Below are 20,045 nucleotides of genomic sequence, written 5' to 3' on the forward strand. Positions count from 1 at the left end.
TAAGATTGAACTTTTGCACCTGCTGAGTGCTTTCAGTTTTGCAAAAATCCAAATATCCAGCAGCATCCACAAAAAGTAATCTTTCCAGGTCAAGATCCAAATCAAAGTGACCAGCACATGAAGAAAGCACTGGGAGGAGCCTGCTGGACAGGAACAGGAAGTTGGAGACTGTGGGGCACTTCCTTCCTATCAACCCCCCCCCCACCCCCAAAATGGACTCCTTGCAAAAAAAAAGTGCAGGCAAATGTCAACCTGAGGAGTTATTCTGATAAAAATCATAATTTTCAAGGTTTATGCTGCTTGCTGGTGGATTTCTTGTGCGAAATTGCAAATTTTGCAATCTCGCAATTGCGAGATTGTCGCTGCCCGCCGCATCTACGTGTTCGCAAGTGTTTACTCCCGCGATGCGTGATCACGGGCCTTTGACGTACTCGCGTTGCCAAACTCTCGCTGTGCAAGGTGGCAAGCCGCGATGACGTCGACAAACTCCCGCGGGATCCCGCAGCAAGATCCAAAATGGCGCAGCACACGCAAACATGGAGAAAAGCAACTCTGCAAACGCTGAATGACGGTAAGTGAACGCTGCCTGCCGCAAAATTGTATAGTATTCTAGTTGGCAAGTGCGACCAAGCAAAAAATCCGTCTCGCGCGGAAATGCGAATTTTTGGCAAATTCGCGAGAGTTCGCGGATTGCGAATTTGCCGAAAATCCGCGAGCGGAGCAGATTTTACGCCCATGGTTATCAAGCAGTACTTCGTCATCTATTTCAGTAGAGGTGAGTGCTCTTATCATCCCTCCATCCTTCTCAGGTATGCACATTTCTCTATTGTATGATTTGACGGTATTTCTTACTAACGAATGTGTATTTCTATTAGTCGTTTGATGTGTTGTTATCTGATGACTTGTATATATTTCATACCATCCGAAATGTGCTTTGTTCATTGCTTGCTACTCTGATTCAGGCATGTGAATCTATGAAAGACACCCCTAATACTGGATAAGAAATGCGTTAGTTACCTGTAACTGCAGTTATCCAGTATTGGTGTCTATCATAGATTCACATGCAACCCTCCCGCCTCCCCTGGAAGGGCTTACCTACTTCTCTCAGTAATATGCCTACTTAGCACTGTGCGTACGAAAATTTGAGGGACTGAGGCTCCTCCCAGGAGGGTTCTTGAGGGAGGTGGTAGCTGATTGGCTCTTTTCTAGAGTTTGATCCTTTCTGCAAAAGGACATGGATATTTTACTAATGTGAGGCCTTTAGGCCTAGTTATCTATATGTCTATGGGACATTACTTTATTTATGTACCGGGGACTCCCATTCCGACGACGGGGGATGATTCAGGCATGTGAATCTATGAAAGACACCAATACTGGATAACTGCAGTTGCAGGTAAGTAACGCATTTCTTGAGTCATGTGTCTCATTTATTGACCATTGTTTGTATTTCCAGATGTCTTGCACTCCTCTGTGTTAAGCCATAGGCTGCTCGACCACACTACCCCTTAACAGAGCACTGTGGTATTGCTGCAGCAAGCCCCTGTCCACTCATAAGTTACCCCTGGACTCTTTACACTGTATGTCTGATTTTTGATATATTACATAAAGAGCCAGCTTCCTACAGTGGGTTTTATTTTGCACTTGGTATCAAGCCTGGTCTCTCCCAAGACTTGATTTGGATTCTTATGCGATGGGCTCAAACCCTTTGTGTTAATTATTTGAATACAGCAGGCTGATGGACGGGTTAACCAGGTTCGAGGCATGTGGGCTGCTGAATTCATATCTATAGCATAGATCGCCGCCTAGTGTTGGGTCCGGATGATTGCACATTGTTGTCCTGGAAGAGTCTTCGAAGTATCACGAGATAGGTGGCTCCTCCCCTGGACTACAGTGCGCATGGGCATCGACTCCATCCCCAGATTGTTTTTTTCCGCCATTGGGTTCGGATGTATATTCGATATCTCCAGTCGGAATCGATATAGACTTTTCTTCAGGCCCGAAGGCCTTTTCCTATACCGTCGGTATTGTTTTGCGTTCGGTCCCAGCTCTGTTCCGGCTCAGTTCCCGAGTCGGACGTCCAGAGGAGTCGCGTGGCTCTTCGATACTCGGGGCCCAGTCGACGCAGCAAGACTTTCGTCGACATCATGGAACGGAGCCCGTTCAAGAAATGTCCCGTATGCGGATCGAAGTACCCACACATCGACGTCCACTCTGTGTGCAACAAGTGCCTGTCGCCGGACCACGATGAAGCCAACTGTATGGCTTGTTCTAGGTTTCGATAGAAGAAAACGATTAGACTTCGGCGCGTGGCGCGCCAGGAGGCCCGGCAGTCGGCCCGGCACCGGCAAGTTTCCCCTCCAGCAGAGGAGATCGACTACGAATACGACGCGGACGTCGAAGTGGTCGAGGCAGAAGACGTCGTCGACGAGGTAGGAGACGACAATGAGGCCTACGGGGCCACAGAGGATAGCTCGTGTGAAGAGCTAAGCCCCGAACGAACAATTACTAAGGCTCAGGTCGAGGGATCGCCACACGGCCTTACCCAAGACCTTCCACCCAGCTCCACGGCCTCGCCTACGGGCCCGGCTACGGACACTTCTGCGGAGCCGACGTTGGTTAAAACGAAACCGAAACCTTCGGTGTCGACGAAAACGAAAGTAATTGAGACACCGTCAAAACAGAAGACATCTGTCCCTCCGGCCGCCTCCTCGTCTTCAGACACGTTGGGGCAGCCGAAGCCGAGAAAGGCTGTCGACCCGGGGAAGTCGACCAAGGGCGCCGAGCCAAAGTCGGTCAGGGGCGCCGAGTCTAAGTCGGTCAAGGCCGTTGAACCGAAATCGGCCAAGGGCGTCGATCCGAAAACGGGGGCCCGCACCCCGTAGTCAAGGCCACCGGCACGAAACCGTCGGCGCCGAAGGCCGTCGGCACGGAAGGAGGACACAGCGAGCAGAAAAAGGCTGATCCTGTACCGGATAAAACCAAGGCATCGACGCTCGAGTCTTCACTCGCTGGTGGACCGAAGACGTCTGTCGGATCAACGAAACCGTCCAATTCCTTTACGAAGCAGGTGTCTGATTCTCTACAACGCATCAGGGACAATGCTTCCGCGGCCGCACCGAAGGATGCTTCCACCACGAAGCCAGCTGCCACAACGCCAAAGTCTTCGACGCCACTCCTGTTTACGTTGCCGCTGAAGGTAGCACCAAAGGCCTTCGCACCACGGTCGGTCACCGAAGCGCCCGTACCAGTGTCCACGGCGCAGAAGCCTTCTCCGTCGCTTAGGTGCTTAAAACCTCGACTACCCTCGGTGGAGGAGCAGTCGGAACACTATATCGACGCAGACACCGGGAAACTCACTCTCTACGAGAGGAAGATCACGGCAACCCAGCCTTTGGAGACCTACACGATTCCTTTGAAGCGCAAAAAGCCTGCTGCGGAATCCCCAGTTCTGGTGGAGCCCCTTGCTCCACGGCCTCCACGAGTGGCTACACCCTCTCCCACCTATTCGGATGTGGAGGGTGGAGAAGGTGATGACGAGGAGTATGGTTTTCCTGCCAACACTGATCCTGAGGATCACCACGACTCATGGACAGATGCAGGTGACCCAGGGGATCAGCAAACTGCTCAGGACCCTCAGGTGTACACTGTCAGGACCTCTCTTACTGAGGATTCGGCTGCATTTAATGCTCTAATTGAGAGGGCGGCTAACAACCACGGCGTGGAGCTCCACGCTGACCCTATCGAAGTGTACTTCCTTTTTGATACCTTTTCCACTGCAGAAAAGACTGTCAAGACTCTCCCCATGCTAAAAGGGGTTCTCAAACATGCTGCAGACATTTTAAGGAACCCACACGGGCCAGGGTGGTCAACCCTAGGATTGAGAAAAAATATAGGCCGGCGCCTGGCGGCCCCACCTACATCAAAGGCCAGTTGCCATTGGACTCTCTGGTCGTTTCTAATGCCCGGAAGAGGGCGAACTCGCAGACCACTGGTGATGCTCCTCCCCCAGACAAGGAATCTAAAGTGCTGGAGGCATCAGGGAAGAGGGTGGCGGCTCAGGCGGCCAATGTCTGGCGTATCTCTAACACTCAGGCACTCCTGGCCAGATATGACAGGGCGCACTATGACACACTAGAGACCCTGTTACATCTTCCAGATCAGTATAAAGAGGCAGCTGAGATGCTTATTCAGGAAGGGAAGCTTATCTCCAACGCTTCCATTAAGTGTGCACTGGACGTGGCGGACACCGCGGCCAGAGCCATTAACACCAGTGTCATGTTGAGACGCCAGGCCTGGCTCAGAATCTCCGGTTTCAAGCCGGAGATACAAACTACCATCCTCAATCAGCCAGTAAACCCAGATAGGTTATTTGGTCCTGAGGTGGATACAACCTTAGAAAAGATAAAAAAGGATACCGAAACAGCAAAATCCATGGGGGCTCTCCAGTCCCAGCAGTTTCGGGCAGCACTTTTCGTCGCTCAGGCAATAGAGGTGTTTCCAGAGGCCAGATGTCCCAGCAAACGCAATACAATAAAGGTGGGGCGCAGTCCTCTTACACCAAGCAGAGTAGAGGCGGCTATCGGGGCAACAGCACCAAGGGCAGAGGTCGTGGAAACAACAACTCCCGCTCCTCCGCCACCAACAAACAGAGACGCCCTGTCGCTGCCCCCCGACCATACTACACCTGTCGGGGGGAGACTCCAGCAGTTCCTGCCCGTCTGGAAATCCATCACCACAGACAGGTGGGTCAGGAAACTTATCCAGTTCGGTTATTGTTTGGAGTTAACATCCACTCCACCCAACATGCCACCAAAACACCGTCCTATGTCCACAGAGCATTTGCACTTATTGCAGCAGGAGGTACTCGTCATGCTGCAAAAAGGGGCAATCGAGCTCGTGCCGGTGGAGGAAGAAGGCACGGGAGTGTACGCCCTGTACTTCTTAATCTCAAAAAAGGACGGATCCCTCAGACCCATACTGGACCTCAGACCCCTGAATCAGTACATTCTATCAGAACACTTTCATATGCTCACACTGCAGCAGGTTCTCCCGTTGCTCAATCAGGGAGACTTCCTCGCAACCTTGGATCTCAAGGATGCCTATTTCCACATTCCACTGCATCCATCACAAAGAAAATACCTCCGGTTCACTATTCGGGGTCGGCATTATCAGTTCAAGGTCCTGCCTTTCGGGGTGACCACAGCACCCAGGGTGTTCACAAAATGTCTGGCGACAGTAGCTGCAAACCTCAGGAGGCAGAACGTTCACGTTTACCCTTATCTGGACGACTGGCTTGTCCAAGCAAAGTCGGCCCAGCAGTGCGCCGCCAACATGTCCCACACCATTCACCTTCTTCACGATCTGGGATTCTCACTGAATTATCCCAAATCGCACCTTCAGCCAGCCCATGTGCGGCAGTATCTGGGCGTGACGATAGATACTCTGGCGGCCACGGCTCAGCCGAATTCTGTGAGGATCGACAGCATTCAGTCACTGATCCGAAAGTTCAGACCGCAACACTCGCTTCCTGCAAGAGTGTTCATGCAGTTGATAGGCATGATGGCCTCCTGCCTCTTCATAGTCCCGCACGCGAGGCTACATATGCATCCGCTCCAAGAATGCTTGGCTCATCAGTGGACTCAGGCTCAAGGACAGTTGATCGACCTAGTGTTGGTGACCGGTCGGACATACAGCTCTCTGCATTGGTGGAATCCACACAACCTTTGCAAGGGCCGACCGTTCCAGGAGCCTGTGCCACAGATTATCCTGACGACAGACGCATCTCTCCAGGGATTGGGAGCTCATGTGCTCCAATACACGGTGCAGGGACTGTGGACAACGCAGCAGAAGAAGATGCACATCAACTACCTAGAACTGATGGCAATCTTCATGGCATTGAAGGCATTCAAAGTACATCTGTGCAACAAAGTCGTGTTGATCCGGACGGACAACATGACGGCCATGTACTACATTCAAAGGCAGGGAGGTACACACTCTCCGCAGTTGTCTCATCTGGCTCAGAGCATGTGGAAGTGGGCCATTCAGAGGAACATCTTCCTCATGGCGGAACACCTCCCGGGCAAGGACAATCAGATGGCGGATCTGCTCAGCAGGTACAGCCACCAGATGCACGAGTGGGAGATACATCCATCAGTACTCCGCCCGTACTTCCAGCAGTGGGGTCATCCACAGATAGACCTGTTTGCCACAAGGGAAAACGCAAAATGCCAAAGCTTTGCCGGCAGGTTCCCTCACCCACAGTCGCAGGGCAATGCGATATGGATGAACTGGTCAGGCAGATTTGCGTATGCTTTTTCCCCAGCACCTCTCATACCGCTGGTGGCACGAAAGCTAAAGCAACACTCGATGACACTCATCCTGGTTGCTCCAACGTGGGCACGCCAACAATGGTACACCACGTTTCTAGAACTCTCCGTGGTACCGCATCAAAGGCTGCACCTCACACCCAGGCTTTTGACGCAGAGCCGTGGCGACATTCAGCATCCAGACCCGCAACAGCTCAACCTGGCGATCTGGCTCCTGAAGTCTTAGAATTTGGCTATCTTGACTTGCCTCCTGAATGCATGGATATCATACGGGAGGCAAGAAAGCCCACCACCAGCGCCTGCTATGCAGCAAAATGGAAGCGGTTTGTCATTTACTGTACTGAACACAACATCAACCTGCTAGATGCATCCATTCCCAACATCATCTGTTATTTGTTACATCTTTACAAATGCAATCTAGCATATGCTTCCATTCGGATACACTTTATCCGCCATAGCAGCTTATCTCCAAAACAGGCAGCATCTCTCTGTTTTCAGAGTGCCTGCCATTAAAGCCTTCCTAGAAGGACTGAAACGGGTCATCCCTCCCAGGACCCCACCAGCTCCTATATGGAACCTCAGTGTGGTCCTCACCAGGTTGATGGGCCCTCCTTTTGAACCACTACATTCCTGTGAGATTCAGTTCTTGACATGGAAAGTGGCGTTTCTCATAGCCATTACGTCTCTGCGACGTGTTAGTGAGCTACAGACGCTCACTCTACAAGAGGCATTAATACAAATTCACTCCAACAGGGTGGTGCTGCGCACTAACCCTAAATTTCTTCCTAAAGTGGTTTCGCAGTTCCATGTCAATCAGTCCATTGAGCTGCCCGCGTTCTTTCAAAACCCGGAGACAGTAGCAGAAAGAATGCTCCACACTCTCGATGTCAAACGAGCTTTGATGTACTACATCGATAGGACAAAGGGTTTTAGGAAGACACAACAACCCTTTGTTGCCTTTTCTGCCCAGCACAAAGGCAACCCCATTTCCAAAGCGGGTATAGCCAGGTGGATCGTTAAGTGTATTCAGATTTGCTATCACAAGGCTAAGCGCACTTTAACGGTCCCCCCCCCAGAGTCCACTCCACCCGCAAGTTGGGGGCCTCCATGGCTTTCCTTGGTAATATCCCTTTGGAAGACATTTGTAGAGCAGCCACGTGGTCTACCCCACACACATTTACTTAACACTACTGTGTAGATGTGCACTCCAAGCAGCTGTAGGGCAGGCTGTTCTAAAGACACTTTTTCAGAGATCTGCAGCTGGCACAGGCGGCCGCCTATGATGGAGGGACTGCTATATATTCTATGCTATCGATATGAATTCAGCAGCCCACATGCCTCGAACTGAATATGCTACTTACCAGTATGCATCTGTTCTTGGCATGTAGGGCTGCTGACATTCATATCGCCCGCCCTCCTCCCCGGCGCCTGTAGCGGCTGCAGAACTTACACTTACTCTTGGCATGGCCATCGCTCACACTGTTACACTCCATCTTCGCCACAATGGCTAAAAACAATCTGGTGGATGGGGTCGATGCCCATGCGCACTGTAGTCCAGGGGAGGAGCCACCTATCTCGTGATACTTCGAAGACTCTTCCAGGACAACAATGTGCAATCATCCGGACCCAACACTAGGCAGCGATCTATGCTATAGATATGAATGTCAGCAGCCCTACATGCCAAGAACAGATGCATACTGGTAAGTAGCATATTCATTGCAGATGTCTCCCAGGACAGCAGGCCAGGCCTCACATTTCTGTGCACCGCGGCAAACGCAGCATTCCTGTAATGATAATCACTCTCCAGGGTTTAAAACGTACGGATCAGGTTTTATGTGAGCATATTGAGCAGTGGGGCCAGTGTCAAAAACAAGCCTCTCCCCACTGTGTACAAGTACCTGTTTTCATATTCATATGAAGGACAGCCCTCTAGCACTTGCCCCTCCCTCCCACTCTGGATTCCCACTTATTAATTCACTCCCGATTTCTAGGCTGTTTCGAACAGAGGCTTCAATTCTAATAGAAAATGCTTTACGTTGGCAAATTCTGAAGTATTTAATTCCAGATGTCCATAAGTGTATCAGTTTTGCCCTTCAATGTCCAAGGGCAGTCTGTCTTTATCTGTTTGGGAAGGGAGTATGTGTTAGCTGATATGTTATTGTCTGATTTATTTATTTATTTTATTTATTCAAAGTTTTATATAGCGCGAACAGGATCCTTACAGATATCAGAGCGCTTCACAAAGACAGGGTAGGGGCAGTAGGAGTCAACAGAGATAATGGGAACAGTATAATAGTCAATAACATGGTAATAACATGGATAATAAAAACATACATAAAACCAATCCATATACAATCAGGTAAGGAAGTAATATAGGACAGCACAAGTCATTGATCCCACTACAGAGGTGTTCAGGTGGATCAGTAAACCAACGTGTATCATATCTTGGTCGGTAGTAAGAGAGTAGCGTAGTAGTGCCCCCAACAAGTAGAGTCTAGTGCAAAGATAGGGTGAGCAGTGATACAAAGCAATGCAGAGTCTCTGAACCAACATCTATAACGATCAGGAGATCTTGGCCAGAAGGATTGTTTTCACCTCTTTCTTGAAGAGTGCAGTGGAGGAGATCAGCCTGGTTTCAGGAGGGAGCGCATTCCAGATCCTGGGTGCCATTCCTGAGAAGGAGCGCTTGTAAGTTTTCACTTTCCGGAATCTACGAGGTTTCAGGAGTAGATTTTTTGTACTCCTATTGGATCTCGAACCTCCTGATATAGACAGCTTTTGAGCGAGGTAGTTGGGTGCCTTGTGGTGCACGGCCGCGTGTGTCATAACTGCAATTTTTAGCTGTATTCTGGCTTCAAAAGGCAGCCATTTTAGAGACTTTAAGTCTGGGGATATGTGCGAATGCTTTCTAGAGCCAGTAATGAGTCTCGCAGCAGCGTTCAGGGAGGCTTTTAAGGGTGCTGTTGTGGTTAACGGGAGACCGCTGAGGGCCGCAATTCCGTAGTCTATTCGAGGGATGACTAAAGCTTGTACAGCAGTTTGGAAGTCTTTGGCCGGGAGGAAGGGTTTAATTTTCCTCAGCGTGTTAATTTGGAAATTCGCTGATTTTGTGGCTTTGCGGACGTGCTGCTGCATGTTGAGCTTGGCGTCGAGTGTGATGCCTAGGGATTTCGCCGAGTCCACGATGGTAGGTTGGACATTGAGTGCTGTTAGGTTGTTGAGCCAGGTTTGGGTGGTGGAGATTTTCGCCGGGGGTTTGATGAGTAGGAACTCAGTTTTCAGAGCATTTAGTTTGAGGTGATTATCGGCCAGCCAAGATTGGGTGTTAATAAGCGTGGAATTCAGATGTTTGATATCTTCCGGGGATTGTAACTTTAGATAGAGTTGTGTGTCATCGGCGTACATATGGAATTGAACATTGGATGCTTGAAGCAAGGTGGCGAGCGGTTCCATAACGAGGTTGAACAGTGTAGGGGAGAGGGTGGATCCTTGTGGGACACCTAGATCTGCAGGCACAGGTGTAGATAGCACATTGTCGATCTTGAACCTCTGAGACCGATTGTGAAGGAAGGACGAAAACCACTTGAGAACAGTTCCCGATAGCCCCATTCTAGTGCTTAGCAGCTCCAGCAAGTTCTCATGTTTGACCGTGTCAAATGCTGACGAGAGGTCAAGAAGGATGAGGAGGCAGGACTCATTGCGATCCAGAATTTGGAGGGCGTCATCAATTATGTGTGTCATAGCTGTTTCCGTGCTATGTTTCGCTCTGAAGCCTGATTGATGAGGGTTGAGGAGGTCAAATTGATCAATGTGTCTTGTTAGTTGGAGTTGGACACATTTCTCCAGCAGTTTGGCCAGGGTGGGGATATTGGTGATGGGCCGATAGTTGTTTAGGTCAGACGGATCAGCTGTAGGTTTCTTGAGTATAGGCGTGACTTGCCCCACCTTAAGGGAGTCTGGAATGTGGCCTTGTTGCAAAGAGCTGTTGATGATCTTGGTCCAGAGAGGGAGGAGCAAGGGGATAAAGTCTTTTACAGCATTAGCAGGTAGAGGGTCTGTGAGGTGATTAGAGGGCTTCAAGGTGCAGAGCAGTTTGTGTATTGCATCTTCCGAATAGGTATCGAAGTACTGCCAGGATGCCTTGTTTTTAGGTTGAGTGTCTGCCATTCTGGTGTGGTTGGGGTATCGGCTTACATCCATGATGAGGTCATTTCTTATGTTGTCAGTCTTTAGTTTAAAGAAAGCAGAGAAGGCTTCACAGTGTGGGGTGTCGTTTGTTGTGCTGTTTGATTGTGTGGGTTGTGCCTTTGTTTGGGTCCTGATTAGCTCGAACAGCTTTCTTGGCCTGTTCTTCGCTTGGTCCAACTGGCGGCTGAAGAAGTCCGACTTTGTGCGCTTTATTTTCCTAAGGTAGGCATTTCTCTTGTTCTTAAGCTTTTTGAGATGCAGTGCTGAAGGGTCCGATCTCCAGGTGCGCTCTGCCATTCGCATATTACGCCTTTCGTCATTGAGTCTGTCATCATACCAGGGGTTAGAGATTTTGGTGGAGACTCTCTTCAGTTGCAGAGGGGCGACTTCATTGACTAATGTATTCATAGAGTCAAGGTAGTGGTCAGTCAGTGATTGAACATCTGAGGCCCCTGAAGGGGGAAGGAGGAGGTTGCCGATGTGGGGAGGTAGGGTAGAGGGGTTGAGATTCTTCAAATCCCTTTTCCATGTTTTGGTTTTGATTGGTTGAGTAGGGTTAGGTTTAACTTTTTCGTTGATAATGAAGGTGATAATGTGGTGATCTGACCAATCGCAGGGTAGAATCGCCTCCAGTTGAATAGCGTTCTCTTTGGCAATGATGAGATCGAGTATCGCGCCGTTGTCGTGTGTTGGTTTATCGCATAATTGGGTGAGGTCAAGCGCATTGAGGAAAGTTTTGAGACTATTCACCACGGTGTCTTTCTGATCGTTCCAGTGGATATTGAAGTCACCCAGGTAGACTTGTGTGGTCTGCCGACCGGCATTGGAAGTGATCAGGTCCATGAATTGTTGGGTGAATATGAGATTGTCACCAGGCGGGTGATAGATGAGATGTAAAGCACAGACTTGTTTGCCCTCACTGGTGATGTCGAGGCAGAGGAGTTCACAGGAGGAAAGGGAGGGGGAGGTGACTTGAGTAACGGAGAGGTTGCTCCTAAAAATGCATGCAATTCCCCCGCCCGTCTTGCCAGGAGACCTGTCCAGCCTAATGATGTGATAATTGGGGGGGGCTAGTATGTCCATAATCGGGGTAGAGGCTTCAGTGAGCCACGTTTCCGTTAGAATGGCTAGGTCCAGATCCCTATCTGAGACGAGATCCGCGATGTCGGAGGAATGTCTCTGGGCCGATCTGCAGTTTAGTAGGATGCATTTGAGTTTGGGGGAGAGAAGGGTGGTCGAGCTTTCTAGTGTGAGGGGAACTTTTCTGAGGTTGTTAGGGACGGAGCCTCTGTTGTTGAGTGTTGGGGGCCTTAGAGGGTTTGTAAGAATTGTGGGTATGGGGATGTGTGAGTTGGAAAAGTCTTTTACCGGACCTGGGCCATAAGAGCGTAGGAGAGAGCATAGGTCGCGGTCCGACACGGGGTTGAGAACACGACGGGGGCGGTGGGAAGTATTACGAACGGGGATAGTAGGCCATTGCTGGTGTCGTCGGGGGCGAGGGTATGTAGGGAGGGTGCGTCGTTTGTAGGGTAGTGGGATGGTGGGAGGTAGACTGGGCTGTGAGGAGAGAAGGTCTTTGATTGCGTGGATGTCTTTTTTGATTTGTAAGATTTCCTCTTTGACTTGTTGGAGGGTGGATAAAGTCAGGTCAGGAGGGTCATTGGGGAAGGTGTTGGTGGAGAGAGCCGTTGGTGAGTGGTTGAGTAGTGAGCTGGAGAGCAGGCAGGGTATCGGGGGGGGGGGGTATACTAGCGTTGTTGAGGGGTTCCGCGGTGCTAATGAGTGGGATGGTATTCAAGGTGTGGACGTGTTTGTGGGCGAGGGGTGTGGGTGATGTAGGTGAGACAGGCGGTGGGTGGTAAGCATAGGTAGTGACTTCAGTGGGAGACGGTGCCGGTGAGTAGAATAGTGAGTGAAGGCTGAGGACAGTGGGGGAGACAGGAGGGTAGTGAGGGCTGAGAATAGGAGGTGGGAGAGAGGGGGATGCTAAGGTAAGGGAGGAGGTATGTTCTGTATCTTTTGTTGGGAGGGAGATAGAGTTGTGAGTGGGAGTGGGGAGGGAGCAGGGAAGGGAGAGGTGTCTGCCATGGGGGGGATGGGTGGATAAACTCCGAGTGATGGTGTGTGCAGATGTAGGCGTGTTGTGGGTGGGAGTTGTTGTGTCAGGTGTGAGAGACTCGTGGGTGGGAGTGGGGAGGGAGATGGGGAGGGAGAGGTGTCTGTCGTGGGGGGATGGGAGGGGGGGTGGATAAACTTTGGGCGGTGGCTTGTTCAGATGGTGTTGTGTTGTGGGTGGGGGATGTTCTGCCTGGGGGGGGAGGGATGGAGGGGGTATGGGTGGGGATAAGAAGGGTCATGTTAGAGGGGCTGCTAGTATGTGCGGTGGAGTTATTTGTGACTGTCCTTGGGGAGTGGGGGGCGTTAACAGCAGGTGGGCCATTTACTGGGGTGCTAGGGGTAGAAGTGTAGTAGGTGGTGGCTGCGACGTCAGGGGTGATAGTGCTGGCGGAGTTCTGGGTGGGGGTCCGCAGCTTGGAGAGGTGCTCTTTGAACTTGGGGAACAGGTTGTCTAGTAATTCCAGGTTCTTGTCCGTGGATTGGATTAGGACAATCCCGTTATTGTAGATAGTAATGGTAGACCTGCCAGGGAAGAGGTGGGAAGGTGTGATGGTGAGAATTAGGCCATGAGTTGTTTTCCTGGTGGTGGAGACTGTGAGTAGGGATAGGAAAGTTTTTCTCCATTGGGCTCTGCGCGAGGTGTGGAAGATGATATCAGTATTCAGGGCTCCATTGCCCGGTGAGAAGTAAGTGTCGGCAAAGGGTGTTTCAGGGTGCGACCTCAAGAAGTTGTGTTTAAAACGTTTAGTGGCATTTTTGGAGAGAGGAGTGGAGGGGTAGTTAATTCTAAAAGTGTGCTTGCCGTTGAGCTCCATTTTATAGAGGCTGTGGTGTTAGGAGTAGGAAATAGGACGATAGTACAAACTGTCAGCCGCTAGTTACAGGGCCAAGGAAGACACTAGTGAGTGTCACTAGTGATAGCCTATAATATAAATAATATACTGGAATAAAATAAAATACCTATGCAGGCAGTAAAATACCTGAATCGAAAGTGACAGTAGTGTGTAGTCAAAAATATGTGAGGTACATGTGTCAGTAACAAAATACAATTGCAAACAAAAGTCAAATGCAGAAAAACAGTATACTCATTCTGTGCATTACAAATGTTCAAAATAAAGCTAGGAGTGAAATACTGCAATAATAGGCAGACATTCTTTCATATATGAGGTAGCAATCTGCGCGAAACATATGTTCAAAATATAGGTAGAAGTATAATACTAGAATAATAGGCAGACATTCTTTCACACTAGTCTAAAATACTAAAGTCCAATAGAGACTAGTCTAAAATGGCCGCCAGGTAGTACAGATCGAGACAGTAGTCCTCTGTTTGTTGCTGTTGCTTCGATAGCAGGGGAGAGCAGCTTCCCTTCACAACCATGCAGGCAAGGGGAGATAGAGATATTAGTCCTCTGTCTGCTGCTATTACTTTGAGCACCGGGGATGGGATTACACTTTCTGTTTAAGCAAGCAGAGCTCAAGTCTAGCTGGGAGGAATTCTTATCTCTGTGTGGGGGAGTTAAGCTGAGGGGCCTCGTGGACAACAGAGGTAGGTGGGGGATTTATTGCTACAGTTTTATGGCTCCAGCCATTTTGAACAAAAGGAGTTAGTTTTTAAAAAGAGAGCAGGCGGGTGGGAGAAGTAAATACCTTAAGTTTCTGTGTGCCTGTTAATTTTGCGCGTAGAGTTATACAGGAGCACTGCTTTAGACCATGATGATGATGATCCCTTCCGTTTCGTAGATGTGACATTTCATTCACTCCTATAAAAAAGTTCTTCTTTTTTTGTTTGTTGAGCTGTGCTTAGCTCTCGCGGGTCCGCGGCTCGAGAATGTGATACCCCTGTGTTTGCTAGCAACCTGCGTCCCAGGCCCTTCTCAGCCCTCAAGACCGTTAGCATTCCTCTGCTGGATGGGGGGGGGGTTGCGTTGTCGTGTCCCGGTGCTGCTATCTGCGTCCTCTGTTGCCTTCAGGAAGGGGTCCCTGCTTCAGGTCGAGAGTGGGGGAGGGTCCGGTGCCCTTTTCGTTGTGCAGAGCGGCACAACCGCTCTGCATATAGTGTCACCACACTCCGGTGCAGGGGAGGGGGAGGGGGTTAGCTTCAGAACCGGTAGTCACCTTCAGCAGCGGCTTTACCGCGCCGCGAGACACCTGCTGCAGATACTCCTAGCGAGGTCATTAGAGACTAAGTCCGGCGCCTCGATGGTTTGCGTTCCACTGCGGCACTGTGAAAGGCGAGAGGTTAGCGGCAGGCAGCCGGTGGGGCAAGGACGAGGATGGCGGTGTCGTCCCGCATCCGGCAGCCGGTGGGGCTAGGGTGAAGTTGTCGGCTTCAGGGGCAGGAGCCCTTCAGGTATCCACAGACCGGTGGAGGGGATGACCTTCAAGCCGACCGCCGAGCCTCCATAGGATCGAGGCTTGTCGGGAGCAAGAATTTACAATGAGCAATAGAGCAAAAGAGCAATTTACTATGGGTTGAGGGAGGGAGTGGTTACACGATATAGGATTTGATCAAGTGCAGCTAACACTTGACCTGGTGACCTTTACAGTACCTGGAAAACCAAGAACACATTTGTTTGAGCTTGTGCTAGTGCGGCGATACATCATGTGAATTTTGCTGTTACACATTAAACAGTCAGAATTGAAGTGTAACTACAGGAAAGCAGAACTAGCCATCTACATGAAGAGTGTGGCAGTCGGCTGGTCTTTCAGGCTCATTCCGCAACTTCCTTTAAACATATATCCAAAAGCATTTACTCTTTTCATAGAATTGTATGGCTGCCAGAAGGGTGATCCCAAATGCCTTTTCTCATCATTCACAGCACCCATTTAGCCACCGCCTCTTAATCCTATCAAGTAATACAACTCTACAGGACCAGGACACATCAGGATCATTAGTTCTTGGTACTTGGGTAGTTGGCTCGGCGCGTGCAGGAGGAAAGTGATGCTAAGGGATTCTAAACCCGGGTTCTATCTGCCTTGTGTCTCATCTGCTTCAGTGTCTCTGTTGACGCTGTCTGGGTGCTTACAGGCTCTCTTTTTCAAGTTTAGAACGATGCTGCTGCCAGAGACAGATCCAGAAATGGTTGACTGAATCATGCATCCTTTTACTTTATTGTATCAAGTTTCTGTTAAAAGGAAAGCTTGCCCCATAGTTCTATCACTGAACCCTCCTAAATGAAGTAATTCAGTAACTCAGTCCAGAACACAAGATGGTGCCAATGCATTCTCCTACTAAGATAGTACAGTGTGTCTATATTCGAAGAGATTTTTGTGTGAGTATAATATATATTTTTTTGTTTTCAATTACTCAGGGCCTGCGGAAAAGAGAGCTGTTGAAAGAGCTTCTTCCTGTGATTGGACTTAACCTACGTTTCCAAAGGCTTTTCACAGAGTATCAAGAACAGTTGGAAAGCTTGAAGGACAAATAGCGGTGCCAGGCCTTTCGGTTTGTGTCAGTTTTTTGTTACTGAGGTACCCATGCCTATGTTATAGGTATGCTGGATCAAGAACGCAGCAACCCGACTGGGAGATGGGAAAGCCTCGCACACCACTAGCTTCGAAGGGTGGACAGGCTCCAGCCGCCATCTTTGAACGAGCCAGGAAGATGATTCTTTTCCAAGAAGCGGGCGATGGAAGGATGCAATCGAAGGATCCACGAAGCAGGAGGGCAGATATGGCATGGTGCGCTCTTAGGGATTCTGCAAAGCTAATGTGGTGGCCTTGTCTTGGAAGCTGGGGATGGCGATGGTGCTTCAGGAGGGCGTGCTGCTAGATCGGAGAAGGTTTCGCTACCAGGCAGGCTGGCACACAGCACTTGGGGAACCGTGTGGAGAGTGGTAAAGGACCGGTGTTCTGTTCTGTAAAGAGTGTCCGTTCGCAGACCCCAGAGTCCTAATTTAAGCAACTCCTTGGATGATAACATGCACTCTGCAGTCATTAGACTTTCATGCACCATAAAGACAATAGACCAAAATGGGGCTGGGCGGACATATTATTTTTGTACTAGAATTTGCTAACTTACATAATGAATTTGTTTTTGGCAAATAATCAGGATTCCTTCCCTAAAGGTGCATTTTGAGTAGGAAATAATTGAATTCTAATTATGACCGCAGCGTTTGCTAAGCAATTTGACCACAACTGAATCTGTCCTGGTTCGGTTTTTAATTTTTAAATGTTTGTAAATGAGACCTTTTTGGTTGGTTTTTTTCATTTCCTTTTCTATGAACAGAATAAAGAAATAATGCATTGTTATGACGAGCTCCTCTTATTGAGAGCCTGGAAGCTATTGGAGAGCTTGATGTGGAGTGTTTAGACCTGCCTTTGCACAGAACATAATAGACATAGAAAGGTTGTTTTCAGTGGGCCTCAGAACAAGACCACAGAGGGTGAATTCAGGTGCACAGTAGCAGTGCGATTGGTTCTACGTTACAACAGTGTATTTGTGTAGCTACATTAGAGGTGATAGCAGTGCAGGCTTTTCTCAGACACACCCACCAGCACAGATACAGCACAAGTGTACAGTGCACGTCTCTGCATACAGGAGTGAAAGATGGATGAGAACAGTGCAGACATCAACCTAAGATCTGCACTTGGAGAGGGGCAGCTTAGTTGAGACAGGGTTTGTACACCACCACAGCTGTTCAGCAGGAGAGCAGTGAAAATACATTTAAATACATTCAGTAAATGTCCTCAACATATCTCTAACCCTTAAATATTTTGAACTGCAATCATTTACTTAACCTTACACTAATGCTAAATTTAATTGTTATTGCATTTAAATTAAACATATTCCTTAACCTAACCCTTTAATAACCCCAGCGCTTCATAATTAACAGAAGTTAAATTATTCCTTTAAGTGTGGAGGATGTTACATTCACTTCCTGTACACCACCTCTGGAGTGCTGAGTACTTAGATTTGTGACATCCATGCACCCAAGGGGTATCCCATCCTACTGGGTCCTCACGGAGGGCATCCCCTGAGTAGGGATCCACCCACTGGACAACCAGAGCATGAATTCATGGGGAGCGACCCCCTCCCCACATCGCCACTTGCTGTCCTCATTACAGTGGGCAGAAGCAGCCTTTCAGTTACTCCTGAGAGGCGTTTTGTGGATTTCCCTAAATCTGCTCCCCATAGGGCTAAAAACACCACCAGACACCATGCAAATACATAATAATGAGTTGGGCTGGGTCCGGACGATATTTGGATTGAGCCACAACCAAAGCTTGTCGGGTGGTGGAGCATTGGTGCTGAAAGGTCATTTAGGCTTGTGAAGAAAAGCATAATAGTTCATTCAGAAATGGAATAGGGTGGGGAGTCGACCTTCACTTACATCAGACTTCATTGTCACGATCGCCTTTACTCCTAAAGCACCTTTGGCCTCCTTGGGAGAAAATTGGGCTGTTTACATCAAAATTGTAAACCTCAGGGGGATGAAATCTGTGAGCCGTTTGTTGTGGTCTCTTTTTTGCACCCCAAAGTTGCTTCAGACTTTCATATAAATCGAGCGATATCAGTACCAGTATTTATTTATTTTTTTAGCTTTTTCTCCATCAGAGAGGACACGTCCCAGATGTTAGTCCTTACATTTTATTTGGACAGAACTAAGGATATTTGGAAGACAAACTAGTTCTTTGTTAATTACAGCCCTCTCAGAATTGGTATAGTCTACTCAAAGCAGAGTGTAACCAGGTGGAAAAGTTCGTGTATTGCTTGTTGTTAAGAGTTCACTAACAAGCCTTTCCCTAGGAGACCTAAAGCTCAAGAGACAAAGCAGCATCTGCTGCGTGGGTAACAAATGTACAGCTGACTGAAGTTTGTAAGGTAGCCGCCTGCAGCTTAGCACACACTTCTAAGGATTATTGCTTAGATGCGAGTTCAAGAACTAACACTTTAATAGGTCAGTCAGTATTAAGGAGTTTATTTGGCTAGTGCTGCTACGACAGGATATATTTCTTGCTAAATAAAGTGAGTGATTAATACTTGTAGTTTTTATTGACAACCATGGGTTGGGGAAATGCTAGCTATTCTATATTAATGACTGTCACTGAGGATTCTATGAGGCAGATGGAAAATATTACTTGTAATCCTAGTTCCGCGTCATAGGAATCCTCCCTGTAGTCGTAAACAACGCCACCTTCCACCTGATTTTCATTTTTTCTATGAGCATTTTCGAATATCACTCATTACTTATTGCCTTTCAAAAGTTACTGGGACTGTGAGGCTAAGAGACAGGACAGTGCATGATGGGAAAGGGAAGCTGCTGCTTTTAACTCGTTCCGTGCTCAGGACGGCTCCCTGCCGTCACGAGTCACTGTAGTCATGTGCTCATGACGGCCGGGAGCCGTCCAAACTTTGCCGCTCCTCCGGCTCCCACGCGCGATTAATTTCCCGCCTGTGCCGGCGAATTAATCAGTGGGCGGAGTTCGCACGGCTCCCGGCCGTCATGAGCACACGCCTACTGTGACTGATGACGGCCAGGAGCCGTCATGAGCACTGTGGCACGTCCCCCCCCCCCCCCCCTGCAGCTTCTATACTTTTGACCTGACAGGCAACTTTTCCTTCATTTTTCACCTCCTCAGAGTGAAGGTTACAGGTTATTTTGGCTGGTGTGCAGTTAAGTGCTGCATTGTGGTCTTGCTGCTGTAGTATTTTTCTGCACATGAAAAATGCCTTTCTTGCAAATTATGGTGGTATCACCAGACTAAGGACATTAAGGTACCTACCTCCAACTACAGATTGACTCCTTTATATTCAGAAGAATGTGTTCCGTAGCCCCTGCATGTGGATGGGACTTTTCTATATTTATGACTTCAGTGAGGTTTCCTATGATGCAGAACTGAAACTTTTTTTGGCCTCACCTTGGACATTAATTTTATAATTTTACCATATACATAGGTTTTCATATTTTCTGTTTCTATGTATTGTGCATTTAGATTTCCCCCCCAAGAATGATTAAACTTGGTGGTTATAGGTGTTTTCTCTAATTTGTTTGGTTTGGTACTTTGTGCTGGGTTTATTATGCAAACGGGCATTTCGCCACCTTCACTGCAGCACCTAATTAAACAGCTCTGTAGTTGGAGGTACCGAAACGCCTGTGAGCAGGATGGAGAAAGGGGTGCATGGGGCACCCCCATTGTTAAAAACAATAACAACAAAAAACAGCATCAATGGCAGTCACCGCAGGGCAAACAGCAGTGTTGAGACAGTGTCAATGTTTACTCCTTGGTGAAACGTCAGCAGCTCTTCTTTTTGCTCTCAAATCTTTTTTTCTGTAACAAAATCACACGGATGGTATTTTTCATGGGTTATAGAGAAACGTACTTTTGTTTCCTTCCATGTTTATTCATATTTTTAATTATTTCTTGCTTTTTTCTTGCTCCTACCTCCCCTTCTTTGTATCATTCCCTTTA

The 20,045-nt window shown here is 48.6% G+C and overlaps 1 protein-coding gene across 2 annotated transcripts in view; it reads left to right on the forward strand.

Annotated features, from left to right (window-relative positions):
- The window catches only part of HIRA (histone cell cycle regulator), a 383,198-nt gene extending 366,315 nt beyond the window's left edge, over positions 1-16,883 (forward strand). For both annotated transcript variants that reach the window (XM_078667954.1, XM_078667955.1), the window contains exon 25: positions 15,944-16,883. In XM_078667954.1, coding sequence (XP_078524080.1) covers positions 15,944-16,060 — 117 coding nt within the window. In that variant the 3' untranslated portion in view covers positions 16,061-16,883. The remainder of the gene's footprint in view (positions 1-15,943) is intronic.
- The last annotated feature ends 3,162 nt before the right edge of the window (positions 16,884-20,045 follow it).

Source organism: Lissotriton helveticus, chromosome 11, assembly GCF_964261635.1.
Source record: "Lissotriton helveticus chromosome 11, aLisHel1.1, whole genome shotgun sequence".
NCBI lineage: Eukaryota > Metazoa > Chordata > Amphibia > Caudata > Salamandridae > Lissotriton > Lissotriton helveticus.